Here is a 16300-nt window from a genome sequence, read left to right as displayed (position 1 = left end):
AGCACCATTAAATTCCCCTGAAGGATCCCGCTCTTAATCACTGAGTCTGGAGGAAATAAAAAGCTTGTGAACGAGTAATTGTGCTTTCTGAATCAGCTGTGGGATTGTTTTTGGTAATGGTCCAGTGAAGTTTGATATTGTGATAAGAGCCATGGGGGCTGGTGACACAGTTATGTGTTTCCAGTTTATAGAGAATCAATTAACATTTATTTCTCTTGCTTTAGAATAGGCATGTGCATTTTTATTTAGGATCATCACCTGAAGCATAGTTGAGAAAATGCAGGTCTTTTAATCAAATTTAATGATAATTAATAACTTTTGCTGACTGATTTTAGTACTGGGCTTTAGGGACGTTCTAGAAGAAACATGCTTTATAAGCTGAAGGTATCTCCTGACACACTATCTGCCATTCCCTGCTGGTTGATGATGGTAAGTCATTGAATACCACCACATTTTTAAGCAATCTGTGCAAGGGAGTCTGAGGCAGCTGTGTAGTTTTAAGGATTAAGGTAGGACCCTGGCTCAGTTTTCATTTTCAGATTTCTGACAACCCCTTCTTTCAACAAAAATAAAGTAAATCTATGACACAAATGTAGTGAGAAGGACTGCTACAAATGTGCCAGCAAGAGGGAAGGAGCATGCCTTCTCAAAAAGCCTCATCATTTGTGCTTTCCTAATTATGTCACTGAAATCAGAAAGGAAAAACTCAGTCAGCCACAGTGAGATATTCCTCACCCAAGTGTTCCTGCAGGGATGGAGCAGGCCGTGGGGAGGCTTGTTTTCTGGGCACATTGAAAAACTCTGATCTTGGCATGCTAGAAATAATGATCTGTTTCTGGAGCATGGTACTAATTTTAGGGATGAAAGTATAAGCCCTGTTGTAGATTTGCCAGCTTGGATGTAGAGGGGCCCTCTCAGCTGAGAGAGGGATCCTGACAGCACTGTCCTACAGAGTGTCCCTGAATGCTTCTGTCCCGCTCCTCAGATTTCAGGTGCACATCATCTTTGTGCTCTCCCTGTACCTACTCCTTGTCCCCAGTTCTTCCAAGCACCTCCTCAGAGCCAGCTGGGCTCCTAGGTTTGTCACGTTGCAAACCAGTAGAGGGGACGGTGAGGACAATTTTTCACACGTCAGTGTTTGGCAGTGCCAGTGCCTGTCAGTCACTCTGTCCTTAGCCTTCATTACCACGTCTCTTTTTCCTGGCACATCACCCCTTGTTCCCTCAGCAGAGTGCCAGGACCAGCTTTTCTCACTGTGGGTTTGTGCTCAGATCCACTCACTGCTTTTCACTTGGGTGGCTCATTCCTCATCCTTCTTCCCTGCTAGCTTTTTGGACTCCTCTCCATTTTGGCCAGTTTTCTCTCCACTTTTTACAACAGCTGTTCTTCTTGCTGTTGCTACTTTCTAGCTTCATGTGTAAACATGGCAAAAAAAAAGTGTGAGCAACAGGGATAGAGGGAAGTTCAGGTTTTTGGGGAGAGGCTTGAAGAGCATGTCAGTAGGGGTGATCTTGAGCAGCTTTGGTTCTGACCACACGTGAAGAGCAGAGATGTACCTGGGTGCCCAGCAACCCAACAAAGCTGGTGGGTAGTTATTCTCAGCTCCTTGCCATTTGGACAGGCAGAGAAACTCTGCACAGTCTCCTCAGAGCTGAATCAAGTGTTACCTCCTGCTACTGGAAATAGACGTGTTTCAGTTGGCATTTGTGTCATGACTTAGCCAATGCTGTTTTAACCTGAGGGTTTTGGGAAAGGCAAAGAGATTTGTTTAAATGAAGTGGTCCTGGCTGGGCAAAGCACGGGGGCAGAGTTGCTGCCAGCGTCCTCCTCTGCCAGCCCTGCTCTGAAAACAGCAACCCACAGGGTCCCTCCTTCCTTTGGCACAGAGCTTGAGTCCAGCTTTATTCATAGGAATGCAATTCAGATGAATATTACATGCATTTATTTAGAAATGCACGTATCTAGTGTTAACAACAGGGATACTAATTAATGCAGATCGTGTGTCTGATTTCTATCATGCTAATAGCCATTCAGTTGCTAAGTGCTCAGCAGCAGTTTCCCTTAATTGGGCTCCTAATATCAGCCCTTATGTTACTCCCATGGTTAAAACAAGATGAGTTTGAAATCTGCCCTTAGGAGGGAAAAGGGCATTGTGTGCTTTATCAACCTTCCTGCCAGGCTCTCCATGGGGACCTAAAGAGACACACTTAATATCAGTCTGAATGTGTCTTTGGAGAGATTGATAGAATTTTGTTTCATTAGGACTCGATAGTGAAGGTGAAAGTGAAAACCAGGTTATTATTGAATTGATTAGAAAAGAAGGTGGTTACAGATGGGCTGCTGGGAGAGGGGGGTGTGCCAGACAGGGCTGCAGCAGCCAAAGGCAGTACAGTGCTGCCATGAGCATCAGAGGCAACAAAGAAGACAGAGCAGTTGGCCAGCCTGTTCGCAGTCTATGGCAGAGTGGTGTATTTGCTGAAGGCCATAATTCAGTCTCTTCATTACTTTTGGTACACTGGAACTCCATCTCTGAAGCTCCCTTTGGGTCTCAGGTGGCAACACTCATTACCTCCTTTTTTTAACTTCTTTCTGTCAAAGTGAAGGATAAGTATTTGTCCATAAACATGTAACGGTATTGAACACATCAAAGTAGAAGAGCAGCATGTTGAAGGCATGGCAGAGGAAGAGGATGGCAGCCTGGTGGAGGCAGAACCAGTTCATTTCTGCAGTGCAGAGATGCTGGGGCAAGGCTTGGGGGTGGCTGCCCAGCAGCTCTGGCTCTGGGGTTCTGGGCAGCACTCTCCTGGCCCCACCTCCACTGTGTTCAACTCTCATGTTTCACTACTGCCTTGCAACCTGTGGAGAAGACCTTGGTTTAACATCCTACTCTGCTATAAAACACTCTTCATTACAAAAGGTGCTTTGAGAATAATCAGGGCTGCTTTCTCTCTCTGAGGCTTCCTAATTTTGTTTTAGTCCTGTGTAACTTTAATGTCTTGCACTTGTGGTTATGAAAACATAGAGGCCACACTTCTCCCTCCTTACAGGACTCTCAGCTCTCTGAACTCAGCCCTCTTGCCTCCTCACTGCCTCTGAGGTGTGGACTGTGAGGAATCTGAATTTCTGTTGCACTTGGTATCACTTTCTGCCAACACTGCTCTCTCTCCACCCGTCCTTTCCTCTGCCTGATGTGCCTTTGATCTCACAGTGCTCCTGCAGATGAACCCTTGTGGCTTCTTGAGGTGTTCCTGGCAGCAAGCTGCGAATCCTCCTCCTCTGCCTGAGATTATCCTCTCAGTCAGAGGGTTCTCAAACCTGTTCCTTGGGTGCTTCTGTGCCAGGCTGCAGGTGATAGGGATGGGTGATCCCATCTGCAGACCCTGTCACAGGGTGGGAGTCCCTCAAGGAGGGCTAGCAGAAAGCTGAGGGTATCACTATTTTCACCCTCCCTGGTTAAACCCACTTGGGTCTTCAGATGCTGCCCTGCCTGGCATCCCAGATATTGAATGCCTTCTTACGTATTTGCCAAAGCTCACTGCAGCTCCCCTTGCCCTTTACTTGTACTTTTTACAATTGTTCTGACTCAGAGTTATCAGAATTACAAGCTGTCTCTGATGTACTTACAGATCCTGCCCTAGAGCCAGGGCAGGGAATTGTCCACACTCTCCCTTTGGAGCACACCATCACATGCTACTAGAATTTAAGTGGGTCCACAGCCTTTACTGACTTCAGTCTTCATGTCCCCTCTCACAAATACTTTTTTTCCTTCTCCTTTTCATGATAAAGTGAGAATTAAGGTTTTGTTTTAATTGCACATCTATGCTTAGATGTCCTATTGCCTTCTTTTTCAAGCAGTAGCTTTGTGGGGCTGAACTATTAAAATCTTATTAAATACAATTAAGATAGATATCCATCTTCTTGAAACTGCTGGTCCTTGCTCTGAGATCTAGCTCTGCCTTCAGTTTTTTCTACTGTATTTACAAATGTCTGTCAGACCTGCAGCTTGGTGTAATCTGGCAGAGTGCTGCCTATTTAAATAGCTGAGACTCCAGTCTGTTACAATGTGTATAGGCTTCCCTGAATCGAATTGACTGCCTTGGCTTCGGCATTTGGCTCTGAAATATGCGACTGAGAAAACAGAGCTGGAGCAATAAATATTGACTAATACAAAGTAATGTATCTCTGGAGAGTTTCTTTATCTGCATCAAAAGCTTTTAGAGCTGCTGTTGTGAAGGGGCTGCTGACAATAGATTTGCAAGAGTGTAGAACAGTCTCATATAGCTCCGCTGAGCATGCAGGGTTTGGCTGCTGGGTGTAAGTCTTCCAAGGGTTAGGAGAAGTCCTCCAAGGAACTGATGTTTGTGTTTAGACTCATGGACAGTCTGTCTTGTATGTGCAAATATAAGCCTGAGACTCTTGCTTAGGCAATAAGCTCTTATTCAAAAGAGGCTCTGGTTTCACTGGCAAACATGACTGTTTCTCTACATGTCCTATATCAAACTCTAGCTTTCTGTTAGAAATGTTGCTTGAAGTGTATGTTCTGTCCTGCTACATTGATGCTTGATTTCTAGGGTTTTTGGCCACGTCCAGTGTCAGCTCTCCCCCCCACACACACATTATGCCGTGACGGGACATAACTAATAGTTTCTCATGCTTGGGATCTAAAGCAAATTCCTAATATTTGCCATTCCTTATCTCTAGACACCTGATAACTCAGATCTGATAGGTGGTGCTTGACTTTTTAGGTACCGTTTATAAATCCTGACATGTAACACCTTTACATGGATGCTTCAGAAGGTGATGGCTGAATACTGGATGTTAACTCCTGTGTGCAGGATGTGGCTGGGGGTAGATGCTAATGTGAGTCACGGTGTACCCGCACTGCTCCTACTCCTCTGGCGATGGGATTGCTCATCTCCACGCCTGCAGGCAGCCGCATCCTCGCGTACCTCCCCTCGGCGCTTTTTGGCCCTGTCCCGGCAGGGGAGCGGTTCCTCGCTGAGGAGAGGCTCCGGCTGTCCCTGCTAGGGCCGGGTCTGCCGGCAGAGGGCAAGAGGTGCCCGCGCTGAGCCGGGGAGAGCTGCCCTCGCTGAGCCGCCGCCGGCCCGGGGAGCGCCGCCCGCCCCGCCGGGCTCCGGCCGCCTCTACGGCTCTCACCCCGTGCCGGCCCCGGCTGCCCTCATCTCGAGGAGGGTTCAATAAGCCCGCCCCGGTGTGTGTGGCTCCCTGACCCCCCGGCTCTGTGCCGAGGCTCTGTGCCCAAGGAATCCAAGGCGAAGGCGCAGCTGAGCGCGTCCAGAGCAGACCTCTCGCCCAAAGCCGGTGTGAGCTCTGCTCCGAGATCAGCGGCCGTGCCGGCCGGGCACAGGGACAGGGACACCGAGCCACCTGCACCGCGCCCCGGCAGAGCCGCAGGGCACGGGGAGCTCCTCTCCAGCAGCCCCTCTCTGCTCCCGGGGAGTCGCACCCACACCGGGGAGCTGCCGGGAGGAGGCTGCCGTGGCTGAGGGAGAATCTGCAGGGAAGGGCTTGTTAAAAATAGGTCAGAAACTGTTGTAAAATAGTTGAGAGATCGAAGGTTAAGGGGCTGGGACTGAGCCTGTCCTGCCTCGGGACAGGACGCCGTCTGGCCCTGGCCGAAGGATTTGTGGCTCAGGACGTGGCTTTCTCCGCACAGTGACAATAAACACACCGAGAACTTTACAGACTCGGGAGTCTCCTAGGGCCAGGGAAAGGAGGCCCTGGGACCCTGGCCGCAGTCATGTCCGGAGTGACTCTCCCAAATGCAGCAGCACAGGAGACAGGCCTGTCCCGGAGCAGCCGGGGAGCCGGCCGGGCTGGTGCGGGGCGCGGGGCTGCGGGAGCCGGGCTGGGCCGCCCGGGGCCGGCCGGGCTCGGGCCGTCTCCTTCATGTGTGTCTCACTTTGTATTGAATGATGTTAAGCAGGGCTGGAGCTGGCGCCTCGGCCTCATTACCTTCAATTACAATAATTGTTGCCTCTCTCCAGTGTTTTGCATTTCTCCCTGGGGGAAATCTCTCTGCTGCTTCTTTTCCAGTCTTGCTCCAGCTTTCTCCTATCGATTGGATCGCTCTGGCCCCGATTCTAGGAGCCATGCCTCCAGGAGGATAAATGCAAATCGCCCTATTGATTGGGAGGAGTAGGAGTGCAGCTCGCTTGCAGGAGGGAGGATTAGTTTTAAATGAAAAAAAAAAAAAAAAAGTAAAGTGATGAGCATGGCAGGAAATGCTTCACTTTCTGGGCCTCTTAAGTGGTGTCTCTTTATCATGTCCTGTGTCTGAGGGGGATGCAGATTGGTGCCATCTGGATAATATATCACGTGCATGGAGAGGTGGATCCTGCGACACAGACACTAGTCTGGTTTCTTATTTATTTTAGGTGAACGTGTATCACTGATCATCTCTCGAGAGCAGCTTCCCTCCTCCAGTTTGGAGGTAACTGGGTTTCACTGGGACACACTAATTGCTGCTGAAAATGAGCAGGGACTAATGTGCAGGCCTCTATCCACCTCCTTGAACTGTCCCAGTTATGGGGATAAAGCTCCTTGGGAGTCATTAACCTTGAGGGAACCTGCTCAGCAGCCTGTTTGTCACAGGGGAGTGGCTGGAGGAGCCAGCCTTCGGGATCTGCATAGCCTTAGATCCTGAAATGGCTACTTGCTTCAGGAAATCCATGGCCAGACCCTGAAGTGGAAAGCCAAAAGAATTGCACAGTCACATTATGTTCCCTGCCCCCTGGCCTTTATGCCAAGCTAAGCTAGCTTAAGCCTTAATTATTTTTTTAAAGGCAATAATCAGCATAAATAAATGTAATTCAGTAGAATTAGCTTTTGTGTATCATATCCCAAATGCTAGCAAAGCAACTCAAAAAACAATGGTTGTTTGTTGGCTAGTGTTAAGCAGTTAACAAAAATCCCCAAACTACTCTGATTAATGTTGCTCCAAAGATGCTTTAAACAGTCCTAATGCTTTTAACTTCACATCATTTCCAAATGAGAAATCCCCAGCTGAATCATAATTGCAAGGTGCAAAAAGGAATGGATATGGTGTGCAAATGTTGCTTTTGACACCAATTTGAAATTACTCCAAAGCAGCAGTACTAACCTTTCCTTGCTAGTGCAGTGAGCCACTGATGTGGCAGTACTGACAAATGCTGTTGTGTGCATGCAGATCCAGCAGTATGCAAATCCTCATCTCCCTGAGGAATGTGGGTCTCCCCAGGACAGAGCTGCAGCCATGCCTTGACTAGAGATGTGATTGTAGAAAAGATTTCCAAATTGCAGCTTTAACAAATTTTTATTTTTGCCTATTTTTTTTTTTTTTTGCAAGGGGATGCATTCCTTGTTGAAAGGTTCAAACAAGTACTTAACAAACAAACAATAATACTGTGAAAACACAGAGTTTTTTTGCTGGAAATGGACAGAAGGGTTACATCTAATCATTTGGGAAATGGAGGTTAGTTGCCAGCATGCCATGAAAATTTATAGAGGGGTGAGGAATTCATGCTAACGTTCAAAGCTGTCAGATGAAAGAATTATCTTTGATTCCAAACTGTTTCTCTGGGGTGAGTTACGTAAATCAGGGGCACCTGCAGGCTGAAGCTGTAACTTTGTTTTGCAGACAGGCTGCTGTGGTGGCACAAAAACAGTAGGCAGTAGCAGCAGGGACAGGCATCATTGCCAATTTGTGTGAAAAAGAGAAGGAGAATATATGAAAGAAGCAAAACAATGGGAGGAAGTTGAATTTTCTAAGGGTGGGTTCCCATAGCCAGGGAAGAGCTTTTCTCTTGTTCAGAGTTCTGTACTTAGAAAATGCTGCCAGGCTGACCTCTGTCTTGGCTTGTTTTATTTTCCTCCTTGATTCCTTTAGGCAGGAAAGGCCTAAACCCCTTCATGGCAGCCATCCTCTCATGCCTGTGCTGGGACTCCCAGGCACATGGAAATTCTGGAGAAGGTGATGGATATGATTTGGCATTTCACCGGAGGGACTGCACCCTGACATTTGGAAGAAGACTCCTGCATGGCTGCAGTGCTCACACGCTGCTGGAAGGAAATAGTGAGCTTGTTCTGGAAGGAGATTGTAGAGGAGAGTGGGTACTGTCCTGAGCTGTTTCGTACCTGATAGGAAAAATCCTGGTGTGGAATAGTTGAGACACTGGGTGCTCATCTGCATTGCTCTTTTAGAAGGACTTGTCAGTTCTAAAGTCCTCCTGCCAGAAACTTGGCACTGCAACTATTGGCTTGTGAAAGAATCAAACCAGCATTTTAGTGGCCTGCAAAGACTCGTTGGATGGATCTCTTGTTTTAGTTATCAATTTCTTCTTAAAGACAAAATTCTGCATCTGTGACAGAGCTTTGAGCTGATGCAGAGAACGTGCTCCTGTGAGATGCTGCCCAAAGCAGTCCCTTTCCATGAGGTGCCCAGAGGCTGATTTTGCAACCAGGTCCTTCTGTTCATGTTGGCTTCAAAGGCCTTCACGGTATCTGGTGGGAGGAAGCAGCCCTGTGCTCTGCAGGCTCTTACTACAGGCTCTGTAGTCCGTTCAAGTGGAGGCTTCAGGCTGCTCTCCCATGGCTGCTGGAGACACGTAATGCGGCCTCAGGCTCCTGACGCTTTCCTTGATGGTTCCTTGTAGTCATTATCCCACATTCCTTCTGGTTGCAGAACATGTTGTTATTATTGCTTTGTGCTGGGTCTGTCTCCTGTCCCTTTTTTACAGGCCAATCTGGCCCTGTTAGCTCTTGTCTCTAAAACAAAAGCAAATTAGCACTGCAGAAGCTGAATTATCTTGTTTATGTTATAGTCTGTCAGAGGACCCCACACAAACCTTGCACGTCTCTCTGAGCAGTGTACCAGAGAGTGAAGAGACACAGTAAATCGGTCAAACCCTCCTGAGACTCGATCCACAGGTTTACAAAAGGGTCTTTAGTTGCTTTGTGGGGAACTAAGTCTGGGTAGTGATCCCTGCTGTCCCTCCCTCAATTTTGGTACTTCATGCACGCTTGTAGCATACAGAATTAGAAAATTTTTTACAGTAAATTGTACCTCACAATTCAAACTTGACAGCTGTCAATGAAATTTGCTGCTCAAAACTGATCTCAAGCACATTGCCCTCTGGTTAGTCTGTCTGTGCTCCCTTGGCCAGGATGTTTATAATACTCAGGGAGTCTCTCATGTTACTTAGTGCAGTAATGTGGCTCCATGAATAAAAGCCATTTCCAGTCTGTCGGTACTGCATGTAACAAATGAGATCTGTTAAATGCGCTTGTCACTGTTGATAGGAACAGGAGAAGCAGAACTGCACATGTTGCTGTAATGATTCTAGCTTATAATGAATGATATTTCGTATGTTTGCAAATGAGTGTCTGATAGCTGGTGCCAGACTGGGAGATATGACTTGGCTGTTCTTGCTGTTTTTGTAATTTCTAAACAGAAACAAGAATTAGCAAATTACCTTGTGGTGGAGTGCAAATATGTCTAACATAAGTGTAAAGACTGTGCAGCACACGTGTATCTATCTCATACATATGCAAATCACAAGACTCACAGTAAAACCATTATAACGTGTGATGGCATCAGCAGTAATTAGCCAGAGATTCAGTCTGTTCCTCTCTGCCAAAGTAAACTGGAGTTATCTCAATCTCAGATTTCATATTTCCTCCTTTCTCTTTCAGGGAGGAATGTCTCCAACATGAGGTATTATGTCCCCTATTGAAAATGTCTTTAAAGACTCACAAAAAATTTCAAATGAAAATTCTCAAATAATTTTTTATTATTATCTACACATTATCAAACAACTTTAATACTAGTGGACCCAAATATGTAAAGCATATTGCCCATAAATGGGAAACAGTCTGTGCTGTAGAAGTCAAGGCTTATAAAATGAACAAAGAAAGAAGAAAACTAAGTTAGCAAAGAAATTTTAATTATGGGGCATATTTTTTTCAGGACCAACACGTGAAGGAAAACTGTTCAGGCTAAATAGGACTCACAGGAGCTGTATCGGAGCTCAGTGGTAGAACTCCAGCTCGTGCTTCCATCCCCAACAGCTGTTCTTGGAAACGAAATACTGGAAGGAGAATAGTTACTGCAGGATATATTCACTAATAGCTCTGTACCACGGGCCTGCCCTTGCTGCGTGGATGTGACAGCAGCGGGTGAGACCCTGCGGGGCTGAGTGTGAGGTGCAGGAGCCCCGAGCCGCAGGGTGGACCCCAGGCCGGGACAGCGGCGGGGAGCCAGGGAATGGCAGCCCAGCCGCACCGCGCTTCCAGCCGACGGCTGCCGGCTCCGCGTTGCGCCAAGCCCAGGCGCAGGGTTTCCATAACCTTGGGAAAAAGCCCCGGCTGCAGTGGAACTGCCTCTGTTCCGGCCGGGGAAACATCTCTGCACCCTCGTGCAGCCCTGCGGGACAGGCAGGGCTAGCGGCAGCGCCGGGACAGCGGCCGCGGGCGGGCGGGCTCGGACACCGCCTCGTTCCGCTCCGGCGCTGCCTGTCACCGGGCTGAGGACAGCCCGTCCGTCCGTCCGTCCGTCCGTCCGTCCGTCCGTCCGTCCGTCCGTCCGTCCGTCCGTCCGTCCATCCATCCATCCATCCATCCATCCATCCATCCATCCATCCATCGCGGCTACGCCGAACTCGCAGTCACATCACGACGTTTTTTAGTGCAACCCCGCGCTGCTGCCTCCGTAAGGAATTATCTCGGGGACCCGGCGGAGCCCGTTCCCCCGCCCCCGGAAAGCCCCGAACCTAAGGCGGGGAGCGAGGGCGCTCGGTGCCGCCGGCGGCCGCTCTCCCGGCAGGTCTCCGGGGCTCCCGGCGCTCAGAGCCCATAGCCGAACGCAGAGCCCGAGCCGCTACCTCCCATCCCGCCCGACGCCGCCGCCGCCACCGCCCGGGGGCGCAGTGGGTGGGGCTAGGGCGCGATGGGGCGGGGCAGAACGGGTCACCGCCTAATCCCGGCAGGAACAGCCAATGGGGAGGCGGGGCGGGGCAGGGGGCGGCGGGGCGTGGCCCAGTGGCGCCCGGCGCCGGCCCTATTTACGGGACGGGCGCCGACTCCATCGTGTCAGTGAGACAGCGCCCGCCGGGCACCGCCAGCGCGCCGCCGCTCCTGGTGCTGCTCCCGCAGCCGCGGCGGAGCTGCAAGGGAAGGGCGGAGAGCCGCGGCCGTCCCCCTGGCCCGCAGCCGCAGCAGCGGTGGCCGCACCACGGCTCAGCCCGGGGGCGAGCGGCTCTTCGGCGCTCCGGCGGGCAGGGGTGAGCGACGGCGGCTCGGCCGTGCCTGCGCTGCGGGCTGTGGCGAGCGGCGCCGTGTAAATGGATCGCCATTCCAGCTACATCTTCATCTGGCTGCAACTGGAGCTGTGCGCCATGGCCGTCCTGCTCACCAGAGGTGAGGGCTGCGGCGGGACACCCGGGGCGCCTGCGGGACTCGCGGTCCGCGGGGCGGTGCCGGAGGGAGCGGGGTGCCCGCGGGCTGCCGCCCGAAAGCGGCCGGGCCCGGCGCTGTCTCGGAACACCGCGCCGAGCGGCGTTGGCGGCGGAGCAGCCCGGCCTGTGCCTCCCGCCCCTCTGTCCCTCCCTTCCTTCCCACCTGGCCGCCGGTGCCGGGCAGTCACGGCCCCGCCGTGTCCCGGAGGGGCAGCCGCGTCCGGCGCTGTCCCCGCCCGCAGGGGGCTGTGGTTTGTGGGGGCTCTGGGGGCTGTGCTCTGTGGTCTGGCCGCCCGGGGAGCGCCCTCGGGGGCAGAGGCGACCCGCTGGCTGCCGGTAATCGTCGTGCTCCAGGGAGGAGGGTAAAGGATAAGTTAGCGTGGTGGTGATGTGCGACGGTATTTATTTATTTTGGAAGGAAGGCTGTAATTAACCCTAAATAACAGCCTTGCAGCGTGCAGGGGGGAGCCTGCTGGCCCCATCAAAGCGGGCAGAACAGGGAGTGACTGAGTGATGTGAAGTCGCAGATACTGAAACTATGTGCCTGATAATGATATAATTAGGGGATCACAGACTTCTGGCTGCTGTTGACTTCAAAAGCTTTAAGAGAAGCCTGCAGTCTCTCCTGTAGCCATCTTGACTAAAAGCAGACATTTTTCTTTAATAGCTACATACAGTAACAAGAAAGAGGAGGGAACAGAAGGGCATTGTTCACTGTTTCAAAATACTAAATACCCTTTCTGGCCTTTTGCATAGCACAGGAAGAAACTTTATGAATTGACAGAAATACAGTAATACAAAGTCCATTTTGTTTCACTGGAAACGTGGCTTTAATTAAAAAGCAGTTGAATTAACCTGATGACTAGGCTGTCAGATTTTGTTTGTAAGATTGTCTTAAGGCAGTAAAATATGGATTTTTGAACGTGATTGTATAAGCAGTTGAAATGAAAGTATGTGTATTGTTTCTCTTTATTCCCGTACCGTGCTGAGACTCATGAAAGAACTGTCAGCTCTGGTACTGTGCCATGTTTGCATCTTAAATTTAACAGTGCAAAAATTATGAAAACCATTTTTTTCAGAGAGGTAGGGGGGAGACCTCATATAGAATGCTTAGAAAATGGTTGAGTCTTTTTTTCTGTAACACGCTGGATGACAATGAGTGTGAATTCATGAAAAATTAGGTTACTTGGTCTGAAACCCCAAGGGAATTGGACTGGAGACAGTGAGACACTCCATCATTTGGCTTCTATTAAGCAGAGTTATTAAAGAGCAGCGGGAACTTCAAGGCCTGGAGCCTGCAGTAGCATTTGGGGAAAGTATTAAGGTAGCCTGACAAGGGGAAGGTAACTTGTTTGGGATGATTTTTTTAATGTCTTGCAGAACAGTTGGGATTTATTTTTTTAGGTATAGGTGGTAGGTAACATCATAAGAAGGGGTGGCAGCAGAAAAGCCTGTAGATTGGTTTTTTTGAAGTGCAGACTGTAGGAGGAGGACATCTGACTATTCAGTCAGCTTTGAAAGCCTTGCTGCTACTGCGGTGGCAAGTACAGTAGGCACACCAGAAGTATTTTTAAGTCCGCTCTTCCAAGGATATCTCCAAAATCTGGCTTCCTCTTAAACCTTGGCTCGATGGCACATTGAATTATGTTTGAGTTGCAACTTGCCTGGAAAGAGTAAGTTTTTGCTACAGCACAGGACATGTTTAATTCATACCAGAGCAGTTTGGAGAGCACAAAATGAAGAATTTTATGAAGGGAACTTTTTTATCGCTTCCTTCAGAAATTTTTGAGGTTTCCTGATATTTTTCATAGAGCCGGTAGAGGATTTTCAGTCTTAAGTGTTTCCTCTTTTCTACTGCATATTGGATTGCATGTGAAACTGGGGAGAGGCAACGGGGAGCCTTTAGCCTTGCAGTTTCACTCCATTAAAAAACTTCACATTTGAGTTGAGAGTCATTGTCTCTGGTGAGCAGAATAATTATAAACTGGAACTTTTTTGTTCTATAATATGAAAAAGTCTTTTTGCATGAAGAACTAGTTAAAGATTTTCTCTTTAGAAATTAGAAGTAGTTGCTCAGTTTCGCACAGTAAAATCTTCCTGACAGAGAGGCTTAGATGGTAATGGTTCTACCTAATAGCTTTATAAGGTGTTAGATAAACCTTTTAAATTTTGGGGCAGTATTGAGAGGTAATAAACAATTCAGCAGTTCCGAGTCACATAAATATCTAAGCCTGTTTTTTTTTTTTTTTTTTTGTTGTGTGCTTATGAGCAATTAAAAGAAACGTTACTTTTATAAAAATAGAATGCTGGTCCTGGAGTAATGGTTAAAAACATAGATGTGACTTTCTTCTAGGACTGAAAGTGTATGTAGCTTTTAGAACTGGTATTTCACTTTAAATGTGGTTAAATGCAACTGCTGACAGCGAGTGGAAGTAGCTATAAAATGGTCTTGTTAGTTATTTACCTTGGAAAAAAAAAGCCACTGTGATCTTCCCCCCACCCAGCCCTCCCCCAGTCCCTGTTTTAGTGAAATGCTCTTGCTTTAATTCAAAGGACTATAGCACTAGTCATTAAAGCAAGTGCCCCAAGGCGTTTACAAGGATTAAGGTTTCAGCGCTGTGCAGTGATGGGAAAGGGAACAACCCCAGCTCTCGTGGCTCTACAGCCTAAAGAAGTATCTCAAAACTGGCATCGAGTTTGTGTGATGCATGTGGCTAATAAGGATATATGTTGAGGTGTCCTTAGAGGACCAAATTCTTACATTTCTTGCACAATTTGTTTTTTAGGTGAAATCAGATGCTACTGTGATGCTGCGCACTGTGTTGCAACTGGCTATATGTGCAAATCTGAGCTTAGTGCCTGCTTCTCCAGACTGCTTGATCCTCAGAATACACATTCCCCACTTACTCATGGCTGCTTGGACTCTATTGCAAGCACAGCTGAGATCTGCCAAGCCAAACAAGCACAAAACCACTCTGGCACCACCACCATGTCCACGTTGGAATGCTGTCATGAAGATATGTGCAATTACAGAGGACTACATGACGTTTTATCTCCGTCCAGGGGCGATGCTTCAGGTAGGGTAATAAAGTTTCAGTGAAAACCCTCTTCCCATCAGGCCAGCTGCAGTCAAAACCTTGTGCATCTGCTGTTATTGATTTAATTGTTAATGTAAGTGGAGACACCAGAGGGAGAAGCAGGTGGCTGGATGCAGGATAACATCTCAGCCAGTTAGGTCTTTTTGTCTGCATTAATATTTGAAGTCTCTCTTGCCGTCTTGACATGATGTCTAAGAATCAGTGGCAGTGGTGTTCCTAGTTAAACTGCCTATTGGGGTAAGAAATTCCATATTACAAGCAGACTTAAAAATTAATTTTTTTCTTTACAGGGATATTTTCTGTAGATACTGCAGTGTGTAGCAGTTGCTTCTTAAACTTGTCAGTGTGTGATTTAAGGGAGGTGCTTATATGTAAATCAGTGTTTCTATAAATCCTGAAATAAGCTTCACATCTTTCCCCTTTGCAGGACAAGGGAGCAGATATCAACACGACAGCAGCAGGAATCTCATCACCAAGGTGCAAGAATTGACCTCCTCGAAAGAGTTATGGTTCAGGGCAGCTGTAATTGCTGTTCCAATAGCTGGTGGGCTAATCTTGGTGCTCCTTATCATGCTGGCCTTGAGGATGCTCAGGAGTGAAAACAAGAGACTGCAAGATCAGCGACAGCAAATGCTCTCTCGTTTGCACTACAGTTTTCATGGACATCATTCGAAAAAAGGGCAGGTGGCAAAATTGGACTTGGAATGCATGGTGCCTGTGACTGGTCACGAGAACTGCTGCATGACCTGTGATAAAATGAGACATTCAGACCTCAGCAATGATAAAATTCTTTCACTAGTCCACTGGGGAATGTACAGCGGACATGGGAAGCTGGAATTTGTATGACCAATTATTTTTTAATCTGAGCTAAACTTACTCTCTGAACTCTTGAAGGCCTTTGGGTTCTGCTGGACAGGAGCACTTTATCTAAAAACAAAAACTCTCATAAATCATCTTTGAGAAATAAAGGACCTCTGCAAACAGAATCTTGGATATTTCTTCTGAAGGATTCCAAAAGTTGTCTTATTTGCACAGAGTAAAATACACTCAAATGTATTGTTTGCTTCAGAGTTGTGAAAGCAAAAGTTAGAAGTTGTAAACACTGTCACCAGGGTTATCTGAACTGTAGGGAGCTGAGAACTGAGTTATTATAATAAACTGTATGCAAGCTCCTATGTTTCCTGACTTATTGTAAAGATTTTTTAAAATATATATATTTTCTCTGAAACTTGCTTCTGATTTCTGTTTTGGAAAATGGGTTTTCTTGTGGATGACAGTAGAAGACAAATCAAGGTGTACACAATAATACCATGCATAGCAATTAGATTCTGAAAGCAGATTGTTTTCCTACTCTGCAAAGGACTTAAGGTGGTTATTTGAGAATGAAGGTGGCACCTTTGTTCTATACTTCAAGTAGCAGTGAACCCACATCCTTGGTTCTTGGCTGTTACATTTTGTTCATAACCTCAGTGAATTCTTCCAGAGCTTTGTGTGTGATAACTTTCTTCCTCTGTTAATGAAGAAAGACTTCCTCTGTGCAAAATGTGTGAGAAAGTTACTCCTAATTCTTTACATCTGTTTTTCCTCCCTTGTCTCACAATTCTTGTTTCTATGATCTTTTGTAGCTTTTACACCCAACCTTTTTTGGGGGAGGTGAGGGAAACCCCAAAACCGCACTACCTATTAGGTTTGGTGGTTTGTTGGTTTTTTTTTTTTTTTTTTTATTCTGTTTATAATCCCTCTGGGCAC

The 16300-nt window shown here is 47.6% G+C and overlaps 2 protein-coding genes across 2 annotated transcripts; one reads left to right on the top strand and one right to left on the bottom strand.

Annotated features, from left to right (window-relative positions):
• Window positions 1-7399: 7399 nt before the first annotated feature.
• On the bottom strand, window positions 7400-10900 carry LOC127059236 (uncharacterized). The gene is made up of 2 exons (XM_050970889.1): window positions 10012-10900; window positions 7400-8766 (listed from the first exon to the last, which is right to left on the bottom strand). Coding segments are annotated over exons 1-2 (633 nt in total). The 5' UTR covers window positions 10643-10900; the 3' UTR covers window positions 7400-8764.
• A 205-nt stretch (window positions 10901-11105) lies between these two features.
• Window positions 11106-15726, top strand: BAMBI (BMP and activin membrane bound inhibitor). The gene is made up of 3 exons (XM_050971275.1): window positions 11106-11415; window positions 14240-14530; window positions 14979-15726. Exons 1-3 carry the CDS (start codon window positions 11340-11342, stop codon window positions 15395-15397), a joined length of 786 nt encoding a protein of 261 aa, XP_050827232.1. The 5' UTR covers window positions 11106-11339; the 3' UTR covers window positions 15398-15726.
• The last annotated feature ends 574 nt before the right edge of the window (window positions 15727-16300 follow it).

The sequence above is a fragment of the Serinus canaria genome, chromosome 2 (assembly GCF_022539315.1).
Source record: "Serinus canaria isolate serCan28SL12 chromosome 2, serCan2020, whole genome shotgun sequence".
In the NCBI taxonomy this organism is placed as follows: Eukaryota; Metazoa; Chordata; class Aves; order Passeriformes; family Fringillidae; genus Serinus; species Serinus canaria.
The sequence above is the reverse complement of the archived record's forward strand: the minus strand, read 5'-3'. Positions and strand labels throughout refer to the sequence as shown.